This window comes from Microcaecilia unicolor, chromosome 8, assembly GCF_901765095.1.
Source record: "Microcaecilia unicolor chromosome 8, aMicUni1.1, whole genome shotgun sequence".
NCBI lineage: Eukaryota > Metazoa > Chordata > Amphibia > Gymnophiona > Siphonopidae > Microcaecilia > Microcaecilia unicolor.
In genome coordinates, this window is record NC_044038.1 from 166,168,328 (window position 1) to 166,181,741 (window position 13,414).

General features: G+C 39.7%; 1 protein-coding gene across 1 annotated transcript in view; it reads left to right on the forward strand.

Annotated features, from left to right (window-relative positions):
• Positions 1–13,414, forward strand: part of COL23A1 (collagen type XXIII alpha 1 chain) — a 463,688-nt gene that overhangs the window by 447,712 nt on the left and 2,562 nt on the right. Inside the window, exons 27-30 of the mRNA XM_030213109.1 lie at positions 741–794; positions 4,633–4,719; positions 8,842–8,919; positions 11,453–11,491. Coding sequence (XP_030068969.1) covers positions 741–794; positions 4,633–4,719; positions 8,842–8,919; positions 11,453–11,491 — 258 coding nt within the window. The remainder of the gene's footprint in view (positions 1–740; positions 795–4,632; positions 4,720–8,841; positions 8,920–11,452; positions 11,492–13,414) is intronic.

The following is a 13,414-nucleotide window of genomic DNA, read 5'->3' on the forward strand; positions in this document are numbered from 1 at the left end:
CAAAGTATTTTAACTTTACAGAGTACAGAGTATTTCAATCTAGAACTCATTAACATTAGAAGGTCCATATTCAGCCCATGGCTGTCAGCATTTTTTTTAAACACTGGCCGTTCATGGGTTCTTTATCCCTGGATATTCAGCGCCATTCTGTGCCTGGATATCGGAACTGAATATCTGGGAGCGGGGCCGCCGAGAGACTGGGCCAGGCCCGGGACAAGGCCGTCCCCGGGGCCCCCCCTCCACCCGCCACCTGGCCCTCTCTCTACCCCCGGGCCCTCTGCACTGACCTTAAGCGCCTCACCTTCGAAAGCGCAGCAAGCAGCGGCAGACCACTCCTTCCTTCCCTGTCCCGCCCTCGCGGAAGTTACATCAGGCGAGGGCGGAACACGGAAGGAAGGAGTGGTCTGCCGCTGCTTGCTGCGCTTTCGAAGGTGAGGCGCTTAAGTTCATTGCCAGGGAGCGACAGAGAGCGGGCGGGCTGGACTGGGCCCCCCCCCACCCCCGGAGGCCTGGGCCCGGGGAATTTTGTCCCCCCTGTCCCCCCCTCTCGGCGGCCCTGTCTGGGAGTTCGATTGCCACCAGGCACTGGCGATATTCAGACTGGTGACATAGTAAATGTGGGCAGATAAAGTCCTACATGTTCCACCCAGCCTGCCCAACAAGGCAGTATCTTAGATCTGATCAATTAGGTTTTTGATAGAACAGAAATAAATCATTTTGTTTATAAATCTCTTCTACAGGGCTTCCCAGGCCTTAGAGGAGAGAAAGGAGAGAGAAGTGAAAGAGGAGAAAAGGTTGGTTTCTTTTCCTAGTTCTTTCCGGACTGGCTTAATCTGTCCTCCTTTTTCTGGACAAAAAAACAGCACCACGGGCCTTTAAAATGGAACAAAGTTCTTTAATGAATGAGCCTTGACCCGACACGGGCCGTGTTTCGGTGACTAGCACCTGCGTCAGGGGTCTACATAAAATACAAAACATAGAAATAATATATTTTTAAAAATTGTTAACATATAATGAATAAAACCAAGAATTAAAAATAATATTTAGACTCATCAAGCATACATATATAAGCCTATATAAACACCTAAAGCATTTAATATTTTAACATTGCATTTAATAATTTAACATTCTCATATATTATTATATAGTAATTTGAAAATAAATGGATAATTAATCAAAACAAAATGGTAATGGTAACTCACCACAGTGATGACGTGGAAAACTTGGGGAATAACTCGAATATTTTCATCTACAATATTCCTTACTTTTGGACAAAAAATTTTTCATATATTAATATATGTTTAAAATGCTTATTTTAATTATTAATAATATATTTTATAGAAAGGCCATATTATATAATACTGGCTATAACTGAATTTAAAAATAATTTTTTAAAACATTTTAAAATATACAACAAATTTCAAACATTACACTGATAATAGTATTTGCTGCCTCATGATTTAACAACTTTTATCAATTGCACAATCTTTTTGGTAATGTCTGTGGCATTATGGTTTGTTATACTCATTGAAACCCTTCTGTTTGGCAATATAGTTTGAGGTATACAGATTTTTTTCTTTTGACACTTGAGTTAAAATGAAAGTCAGTATTTTATTGTTTATGAAAATCATCTTTGCTATGTTTTAAAAGATATATTGAAGACATTTTATTAAATGAATGCTGATGTGAGAAACATATATATGTGAATTAAAGCCCTGTTAATCCTTTGCCACTATTCAAGATGCCATTTGTATAATTAATTGTGACTGGTAGATAACAAAATAAATGCAAATTTTTAAGGTATTTTGTCATTAGCTAAAATACCATTATAGCAGTTACAAATAAAGTTTACATAATTAATTGCAATTGGCAGATAACCAAATAAATATACCCAGAGCTTCAAAAGATAATAGAAGCCCTGTTTATGCTATAATATATAGATATACATATACACAGATACATATGTATATATATGCATATATATATATATGTATATATATATACACATATAGTGACAAAATGCTGTTTTTTCAAAATTAAGATCAAGTAATGCCACTAGATATTATATTTTTGGCTTTTATATTTGAAGATGTATATATCTATTTATTCTGTGCTGATTTGAATGTTTTTGAAGGCTCATGATATTATCAGTGTAATGTTTGAAATTTGTTGTATATTTTAAAATGTTTTAAAAAATTATTTTTAAATTCAGTTATAGCCAGTATTATATAATATGGCCTTTCTATAAAATATATTATTAATAATTAAAATAAGCATTTTAAACATATATTAATATATGAAAAATTTTTTGTCCAAAAGTAAGGAATATTGTAGATGAAAATATTCGAGTTATTCCCCAAGTTTTCCACGTCATCACTGTGGTGAGTTACCATTACCATTTTTGTTTTGATTAATTATCCATTTATTTTCAAATTACTATATAATAATATATGAGAATGTTAAATTATTAAATGCAATGTTAAAATATTAAATGCTTTAGGTGTTTATATAGGCTTATATATGTATGCTTGATGAGTCTAAATATTATTTTTAATTCTTGGTTTTATTCATTATATGTTAACAATTTTTAAAAATATATTATTTCTATGTTTTGTATTTTATGTAGACCCCTGACGCAGGTGCTAGTCACCGAAACACGGCCCGTGTCGGGTCAAGGCTCATTCATTAAAGAACTTTGTTCCATTTTAAAGGCCCGTGGTGCTGTTTTTTTGTTTGGACTTTAGTTTGTACTTTGTTCCCTCTCTTTTGTTATACTCCTTTTTCTGGAGCCATATGGTAACCCTACTCTTTACAGTCGGGCAGTGTAACTTCAACTCTACAACACAAAATCACTTTGTATCAGAGTATTTACAAACAAAGAAAACACAGTGAACCTTCTAGTTAAGATGGTTTTTTTTTCTTCAGGCAGAATTGGAACCAATACTGGGATCCCAGTGCTTATTTTAATAGACGCTCCCCCCTTTTGTTCCTAATCTGATCATTGCAGCAATGGTTCTGAAGCAGGGAGCTATGCACCAGGTCCCTTTCCAGAACCCCATATCAGGTGTTCTAAATCTGGCCACTGGGTGTCACCCTGCTTGATAAGCATAACTTACTTCTACCCCCTCAGCTTCCCTCCCCTGCAGACGCACCGAAGGGCTGATACAGAAATGCTCATGGTAGAACCACATCCAGATTTCTGAGTGTGTGGCTTCTACCACGAGCGTAATACTGTGTCATGCAAAAGGTTGATGGCATGCAAATTTTGTGCACAGAAACTTGCAGGTAATAATGAGAGGGAGTGTGCCGGACACATGTGCACAAAGATTTTGAAAGTGTCAGCACACATCAGCACCTGTGCTTCTGCGCCTAAATATGAGCCTAGCAAAAATTGCATTTTGCAAGGCTCATATTTAGTTGCAAATGAGCAGGTGCCATTGGATGCTTTCATATTTGTTTTTGCTCGGACACAGGTAGATATCTGTTACATCCCATTTGCCTTTGAACCTTGCAGGGGCTTCCTTCTGATTACAAAAGGAGACAAAAACTGGCAGTTAAATCTCAAAACCTGGCATGAAACCCTCTTTGCAAACCCTTGCAGGCAGCCCTGGACCTGGAGAAAAAATTCTCATGGTAACCATGTGCCAAAAGCCCCTCCTTACTTTTCTGTATTGTCCCGGAATATTCAGTGGCCTGATTAGCATTTATTTTAATTATTAATGTGGCCATGGAGTCTGCCTGAGCTAACACCTGTACTCAATTCCTCACTGCATTGCTCAGAATGTACAACCCACTTCAACCTTCAGTAACCGATAGGCCCATGGTATCTTTCTGCATCAGCCCTTTAGTACTGTCTTCACATCATCCACAACTGACCTTGGCTACAAAGGACCCAACTGGAGTGGAGAAGTAGCCTTATGGTTAGTGCAACGGGCTTTGACCTGGCAACCAGAGTTCAAGTCCCACTGCAGCTCCTTGTGACCATGGGAAGTCACTTAACCCTCCATTGCCCCAGGTACAAAGACTTAAATTGTGAGCCCTCCAGGGACAGAAAACGTACCTGCAAATACTACCAGATTCTATATATTTCATTTAGATTTAGATGGCATAATCGGCATGGATTCTATAACATCGCGCATAACTTAATTGGCTTAAGCTAATGAGCGCTGATGAGAGCACTTAACAAACAATAGCGAGTACTGATTGAAATTTAGGCACACAGCTCACTAAGCGTATTCTGTAATGATGTGCTCCAAACTTCTAAAGAGAAGAGGCAAAATTTAGGTGCCTAGCTATAGAATATGGCACAGTGCGCCTAAATCTACGCAGTGTATCAGTATTATGTTAATATTATATTATATCTCTGGTATTTGGAATTCCAGTGCTATTAAATGTGTATATTTTTTATATTGTTTCACGGTAGTTGTATTATTAGGTTTTAATTTACTGCTTACAAGTTTACCTCATTTATTGTATTTATGTGTATTCTTGGTTATTTTACTATTGTTATGCTATGAACAAAATTGTAAGTTTTATGTTAAACTACCTGCTGTACACCACCTTGGGTAAATCTCTTCATAAAGGTGGTTAATAAATCCCAATAAATAAAACATGTGTTCACTGTGTTCACAGGGAGAGAGGGGAATGCCAGGTCGGAAAGGAGCCAAGGGAAACAAAGGAGAGCCAGGTCCTCCTGGACTGGACCAGCCCTGCCCCGTGGTACGATTTTATGAATTTTTATGATTTTTTACTTTCACATTAAAAGTATAATTCATCCTTTTCCTCTAGGTGAGGCATCACCTATATAACAGGAAAACTCATGGTTGGACATGCCCAAATTAGCCAGCTTCTGGGTTCACGTTTCCAAGTGTAAAGCTGTAACACCCGTATGTTACATGTTTCTAGAAAAGTTTTAAATCCTGTCTATAGCCTGAGATACCCACACGCATGAGACAGAAAGCCAGTGAAAACAAAAGGATATTTGCATCTTCTAGGGGACAGTATTTCAAGGGAATTATGTGGGTAAAAAAGTTTTTATTTACCTCTGGAGAAAGTTCCACTGAAAGGGATTTAATTTTCAAATCCTAGTGTCTGCTTTGCACCACTTTACCTCGTGTACATTGCATGTGCAGAATAATGACTCAGCAAACAGGAACAACCTGTACGACGACGAAACAGCACAAGCAGAAGAGAGTAGAGGCTGGCGAAAGGGCAGCGATTAAGGCAGTTGTAAGCACCATTTCCTGTGTAGGATAGTCCTTTGGCCAGCCTCTACAGCAGTGTTTCCCAAACCTGGTCCTGGAGGCACCCCAGGCAGACAGTTAGGTTTTCAGGTTACCCACAATGAATATTTAGGAGAGAGATTTGCATGTACTGCCTCCACTGCATGCAAATCTCTTTCATGAATATTCATTGTGGATATCCTGAAAACCTGACTGGTTGGGGTGCTTCCAGGACCAGGTTTGGGAACCACTGCTCTACAGAATAATGACTCACCATAGCAATGGCCTATCATATAGACAGATAACAGGGTGACTTAAGGAAAATGTGAAGTCTGAAAAGGTTCATGAAAATGGTGTTAGCTGGTATTCCTGAACACTTTCAAAAAGATATAAACAGGATGGAGTCGGTCCAGTGGGCAGCTACTAAAATGGTCAGTGGTCTTCATCATAAAAGTGTATGGTGACAGATTGAAAGATGTGAATATGCATACTTTCGAAGAAAGGCCGGAGGGTGATGAATTTGTTGAACAGCCTCATTTTGCAGGTGGTGGAGATTAAAACAGTATGGAGTCCTTTTACTAAGCTGTGGCACAAAGTGGCCTGCGGTACTGTGGGCATGTATTTTGGCGTGCGTTGCGCCAGTTTTTACCACATCTAGGAAAAAGTTGTTTTTTTTTCAATGGGCTGTGAAAAGGACCAGCGGTAAAATAGAAACCAGCGCACGCCTATTTATGGCCTGAGCCCTTAATGCCACCCATTGGTCTAGCGGTAAGGGCTCACACACTACATGCACAATGACTGGTCAGTGTGTGCCAGCTGCTGAATAACACCAGAAACACTGCGTGAGGTAGGAAATAAAATATAATTTGTCCCGGTGGTATAGGTGCATGCCAAATCCAAAATTAGCGTCAGGGGGCATGCTAGCCTGGCGGTAGTCTCATTTTGGCTCGTACTGCACGTGCGTAGAGTCTACTGTGCCTTTGTAAAAGGGCCCATATATGAATTCAAGAGACCTTGGGACAAATCCATAGGATCTCTAAGGGAGTGATGGGGAGAGTAGATGGCATGGATTGGCAGACTGGATAGGCCATATGGTCTTTATCTTCCTACATTCTTCTATGTTTCTATGTAAATATATTTGAATTTGTTGTTGATTACTAGTATGAGAATATGACCCACAAACAAACTGTTCTCAATGCTGTGCATGGGAATGATCCATGTATACAATAAACCACGGCTTGATGAACAGCACAGTACTGATATAAGTCTGTTAATCTAGTGATGGATTTTGTGGACTGTGGATCAAATCAACACCTTATCTTTCAGCTCTGTTATTAGGAATTTATTCATCTTGTTCAGCAAGATATCTGCTATATGAAATACTTAGGCGGTAGAACTGTTACAGGGGTAACAACCACGGTCTTTGAGGGCCACAACCCAGTTGGTTTTCAAAATTTCCTCAAGGAATATGCATAAGATTGATTTGCATTCAATGGAAGCAGTACATACAAATCAATCTCATGCATACTCATTGTGGAAATCTTGAAAACTCGAATGGTTTGTGGCCCTAGAGGACCGTGGTTGCCCATCCCTGATTTAATTAAGGTTAAACTCCACCGAGTATAAAGATGATTTTGATCACTGATATCTAAACATGTGAAATAAATAAATATAATGAACCCAACATCCTAAAAAAGTTGAGCTCCTAAATTTTGAAGAAATATGTTAGCCTTGCTAGCCCTTGCTCTCAGTAAAATACAGGCCAATGGACCAGGCTAAGAGCTAGGCCTCTTAAAATCCAAAAATCATTTGATACAAAATATATTTCACTGCAGCTCAAGCTGAAATGAGTTCCCAGAGAGCTAGGCTTTTTGACACAGTTATATTTCACTGTAGCAAGTGCTGAGCTGGCAAGGGAGGGGGCATTTGCTCTTGTCCACAATCCTGAGACTGGCACCTACAAGACGTCATGAGCAAGATTGTTGTGGTTATGTAGAGATAATACTGGGTCAGCTGCACCCCGGGGCTAGGGGAGAGTTTGGGGAACATGCAAAGTCATCTAACAAGATGCGTTCTGAGCATATCTTGTTTATACTTAGAGCTTGATAACATGTGAAGTCATTCTGATCAATTGATAAGGGCCAAGAGCCCTGGTGACAAAGCTGGGGTCCATTGAAATGAATAGGGTTAAAATAGTATATAAGGAACAGTCTGAGGGGTATTAAATCAGAAAAGAGCAGAAGCCTTCAGAAGGCTGGAGAGAGAGACGTGTCGTGGACTGCTGCTCAAACCATACGAATACCTGATTTGCCTGTACTGCTATAGGTGAGATTGAAATAAACTATCTTCTTATATCCCAGTGAGTCCTTCTGATTATGGAGTTTGTTAATTCCTAGACTGTGTAAAGAGCAGTCTGGGGAGGATGAGGTCAGAGTAATTGGTGGGAACACGCAAATTAATTACAATTTGTGTCCTATTTTCAGCCAAACTTAGGAGCCTTAGCTGCTCATTTTCAAAGCACTTAGGGGCCCTTTTACAAAGGCACGCCAAAACGTGGCCTGCGGTAGAGTGGGTGCGTGTTTTGGACACGTGCTGGACCATTTCTCCACCACATCTGGAAAAAAGGTTGATTTTCTTGGGCCGGGAAATGGATGTGAGGCAAAATTTAAACCAGCGTGCATCAATTTATGGCCTGAGCCTTTAATGCTACCCATTGACTTAGCGGTAAGGGCTCACACATTACCTACGCGGTAACCATTCAGCATGCATCAACTGCCATTTACGTCCGGGAACACCTCTGCTGTAGAAAATAGAAAATTATTTTCTACCGCAGGTTTTTAGCACGCGCCAAACTCGGAATTACCACCAGGCGCATCCGCTAGCCGGGCGGTAATGCCAATTTGATGCATGCTGCATGTGTGTAGGCCCTTACGCACCTTTGTAAAAGGGCCCATTAGGCTTACAAAGTTCCATAGTAACCTATGGAACTTTGTAAGTCTAAGTGTTTTGAAAATACGTCTCCACGTTTTCAGCTGAAAACTCATCTTAATTTAGGAGCTTAAAAGTTACTCATAAATATAGGCCTAAGAAAACAGCACAAAGGGCTATCAAGACTTGCACAAGTGTATTTTATTATTGACCCAATAAAATACATTTGTACCAGTCTTGAGAGTCCTTTGTACTGTGTTCTTTGGATTATTTGCGCTGTGTACTTTGACCCTCTCTCTGTTCTATTCTGCATAAATATAAGCCTGTCATTCTTTTCTCTAGATTTATGTCTAGTAGTGAAAATCAGTGAAACGCCACAAACTTTTTACCTGCCCTATTGCCATCCATTTTTTTGTATTGAATATCTACTAACCTGAATGTACACCACTTCAATAGCTTTTGGGCTTGCAGGTGGTATATATTTAAAAGAAAAACAAATTACAAGAAAACTATACTCCTAAATGTAGGAGCTTAGTGAAATTTTGAGTATAAATGTAGGCATGCAGCATAAATTCTTTGAATTTTGCTAAATTAAATAATGACTTTATACAGATAATGTGCCAGTCCTATCTCTACTAACATATGTTTATTTGTGTCATGTGTATCAACAAGTGGTTACATTTTAAAACAGGAAACTCATGATTGTAAAGGAAATAAAGGGGACTCAGGTGTTCCAGACCTGGGTGGGGTGCATGCCCCCTGCCCTTTGGTACAGTATCTCATCTGCTTGCTTCCGAATTTCCCTTTCTTTCTTGCACGGAGCCTGCACTTGCTTGTTTGTGTATCCCTGCCTGCAATAACCTTTTTTCAGTTTGAATGAAAGGAAAGCAAAATCTACCAGGGGAGTAAATATTCAGATATCAGTAGTGAGCATTTTGCTGACCGCTGCCGGTGTTATTCCCAGATAGTCAATGCCGCCCATATCCAGGCTTTGGCATTGAATATCCGGATTTTGCAGAACCAGCTACTAAGTTGACATTCAGCACTTAAACAGCTATTGGTTACCACATAAAGAAAGGACTGACTTTTATGTGATCCTATTTATGTGGTTAACCTGGCCAATGCTGAATATGGGCATTTAACAAGCCAAGTACTGAGTCTGCCCCTGGAATGCCCCCAAAACAGCTGGGTTTCACTTAGGAATCAGTTATCACTGCTGAAAATTAAGTGCACTGAGAATTAGCAGGTAGCCCTGGACAAGTCATTTAACTGGTCAGTGGCCATTTCTGGCTGGTTAAATCATCTTGAATATTGACTCCCAGATATTTATAATTTTAACATGCCTTGATCAATTTATAATTGCTCTTGACAATTTACAGTGAGAAATGCTCAACATATCAATAAAAAAAACATTACATACTCAAAAACATAACATGTTATTACCCCAATACAGCACAAATTGTTTAATAACAACAAATTCCACCAAAGTTTCAGCTGAAACAAATATCCTGATCCTTCAATGACAACCAGCAGAACTAATTATGCCATAACTCATCCCTGTTTCAAAGATCTATTTCTAAGTCCAACCTCTTCCTCAGGAATGCCCCACTATCCTGCTCAACAAATTAAGAAAATGTAAGGCAGAATAGCTTGGATTTTAGTTGTTTACGGAGCGTGGAGTAGCTATCCCTCCGCATGATATCCTTAGGGAAGCCAATCCACAATTCAAAAGCTACTATGAAGAAGGGCTCATGCACCAGTCTACTAAATTTGAGAAGATTTCAATGAGATGGTGGATTAAAAAGTTATCTTGTGAATCATGTAGGCTGTGCAATGGAAGATAACTGTAATTCAGGGCTGCTGAGAGAGGGGGTGGGTGTGGCAAAATTCCCCAGTCCCGGGCCTCCAAGAGGGGCCCGACTCCGGGGTCTCTCTATGTTAATCAGAGTCTCATCACTGTTCTCTCTAAGCTGAGCAGGAGTCCTCCAACTGCAGTGCTGCCAGTGGGGGGGTGCTGCTTCCATACTTTGCTTACAATTACTAGGGACAGGCAGGTTCCCTGGAGCCCTGCAGAATTTTTTTTTTAATTTGTAAAGTTTATTAAACATGCCACAGAGAGAAAAACATTACAATTCCATAACCCCCTCTGCATTAACATCCAACTTTCCCACAACCTAACCTTGGGGTACATACATATGACACCGAGATAATCTCGTAACCTGTTTCCACTCCTTTCCCCCCCCCCTTATTCCTCCCCCTCCCCCCTCCCTCTTTCCCTTCCCTCCCCCTTATACCTTTTTACCCCTTATCTCGGTCATTTCCCATTCACCATCCCCTCTCCCTCCTCCCCATTCAGGTCTTTCCCCAGTATCCAGTCTAATTGCCTCCATTCTGCTGCTTCTGAATTATACCTCCCCCGTCTTTTGTCCGTCAGTTCTTCCATCATTATAATTCCCCTAAGTCTCCCCTTCCAATTTTGCACTGTGGGCCCTTTCTCCTGCTTCCAAAATGCTGCTACTAAAGATTTTGCAGCTGCAAGACCTATCTTCTTAAACCTTTGCTCCCATTTCGCCCCTTTTTGATTTCCCCAGCCTAAGCACCATTTAGGGTCACATGGGAATGAAGTATCCAGAACCTCAGCCAATAATCCTGTTAGCCCTGCAGAATTTGTCTGTCTCTCACTATTGAAAATGTGGGAGTGAAACAGCACCCCCCACTGCAAAACTATAAGTGGAGGACTCCCACTCAGAGAGGACAGTGACTTATTCAGGGAAATTTATAGCCCCTAATCCCATGATCTATTGTCTGAAAAAGAAACACACACACACACACACACACCTCCAGTTAACAGATTTTTCTGATAAGAGTGCGCCACTGAACATTTATTTCAGTACGCTCCGCCAACCAAGATTTAGGAACCAAAGGGCATTACATTCATATTTTCCCAAAAGGAAAAGATGCTCTGCCCTTGCCAAAATCATTTTTTCAAACTGGCAGATTTCAGAAGAGGTTGAGCTGTTTGTTTTGTTTCTAGTGTTAACTCACCATGACTGACGGGATGCAATGGATTGGTGCAGCATTTTCTGCCATTAAAATAGTGCTTACACATTGGACAACTGGCTGCCGCTCTTTGTGGCAGTTCAACACATTTTTATGTTGATGGATATGGCATTTGCATGTTGCTCCTTGGTTTAAGCTGAGTTTGAGAATGGTGACATTTTTGTATTTGTGTGGTGGTTTTCAGTGTGATATCTACTCTGCTGTGTATGGGAAATTAAGCTTCCTTTCTTTCCTTTGGACAGGGACTTGATGGCCTACCTGTTCCAGGATGCTGGCATAAGGTTTGTATTCATTGATGAGAGCATTTGACATTGCTGTGTGCTTGTGTCTGGCCCTTATTAATGCAGCAGCATTTTCAAGAATAATTTAAATTGACTATTGATTCATTGTTTAAGTTTTACAATAAAGCTAAAATACAATAACTGACATCAAAAAAGTGTATCCCAGCTTGGCTATTCATACCATCGAGTAAAATTAGCCAGTGCTTTATTGTTCCTCATGAGACAAATCCATTGGAGTGCCAACCCGATGCACTGAGAATGTGAATGAGGCTTGAACAAGTGACCACAAGGAAGGATATTTTTTTAAACCATGAGTTTCATGGTCTTATCTAAAGATGCTAGCATTTTATTTTTAAAAATACTTTCATCCAAGAAAAGAACTATAGGGCCCTTTACTAAGCCGCGTAACCGCCAATACATGCCCAATGAGCGTCAATTTAGAATTACTGTGTGGCCCAGGCGGTAATTTCATTTGTTACGCTGGTCCACTACGTGTCACAAAAAATAATTTTTTTTGAGGTGAAACAACTGAATTCCTTTTTGGAAGCTAAGCTGAGAGACCCACAGTCTCCATTATTAGGGACTTTAGCAACTTCAACCCCATAAATAATATATATATTACCTGGCCTGCCTATACTAACTGCCAAGTTAAATTTGGAAGTTGATTTCTAAATTTCATTTATATGTTTTTCCTTGAAATTGTGATAACCCCCAATATTGTGGACTATAGACAAGTATTGATTTCCTATCCTATATTTTTTATATTCTTATCTTTTTCCTTTATTGATATTCTTATGAAAAAATGTGGAAACTAAATTGTCTTTTTTTCATATTTCAAGATGTAATGCTTGATATCTAAAAGAAAATTTATAAATAAAAAATTTAAAAAATAATAATAATTTTTATTTTCTGGTGTGCGGCACTAACTGGGCGGTAAAGGCATTCTACGCACATAGACCATTACCGCCTGGTTAACGTACGAAACCTTACCACTAAGTCAACGGGTGGCAGGAAGGTCTCAGACCCAAAATGGACACATGCCAATTTTCATTTTGCCACACGTCCATTTTCAGCCAAAATTTTAAAAAGGCATTTTTTACAGGTGTGCTGAAAAATGGATCTGCGGGCATCCAAAACGCACGCTTACACTAGTGCAGGCCATTTTTCAGCGCACCTTAGTAAGAGGACCTCTTTGTGAAAGCATTGAAATGGATATCTTGTGGAACATTAAAAAAAATACAGTTGCTGTGTTTTAAGGGTCAGATTTAAGTTCCAGACAAAAGAGTGAAGGTACTTGTAAGTTAGTTTGCACAGTCTTGGCACTGCCCAAAGACTTAGGGGTCAATATTTAAAATGATTTAACCAGGCAAGAGAAGCTCCTTCCTGGTTAAACACATTGGTGAGCCCTAAAGCAATATATTCTGTGGCACCAGATGATGTTCCAATGGCTTTGAGCTGTGATATCTAGCATGGTATGTATAACGGTAAATAACTAATGGACCACTGGTTGTTTCATTAGGCATCTTTATCTCAGACAGCAAGGTGTATGCCTACAGCATTGAATCAATACATTTTAGGGGGATATTTTTTTTAAGGTGCATTACAACCATAACCCACATTATTTGCCCCCTTAATGTGATTAAATGACAGTAATGTGTGTTATATTAATGGGACACGTCAATTACTACAGGATACACAGTAATGAGATGCAAAATATGCAAAACACCTCATTACTATGTAAATCGAATAATTTCCTGGAAAAATAATGCCAACTAAAAGCTGGCATTAATTTTCTTGGCTTGGAGCATCGTGCATCTTTAGGGGCCGCCACATCTAATGTCCAGGCCACCTCTTCCTATTAATGTCCCCCTCATCGCACACCCCTTCCTGATACTCCCAATGCCTCTTCTCATTGTAACCCCC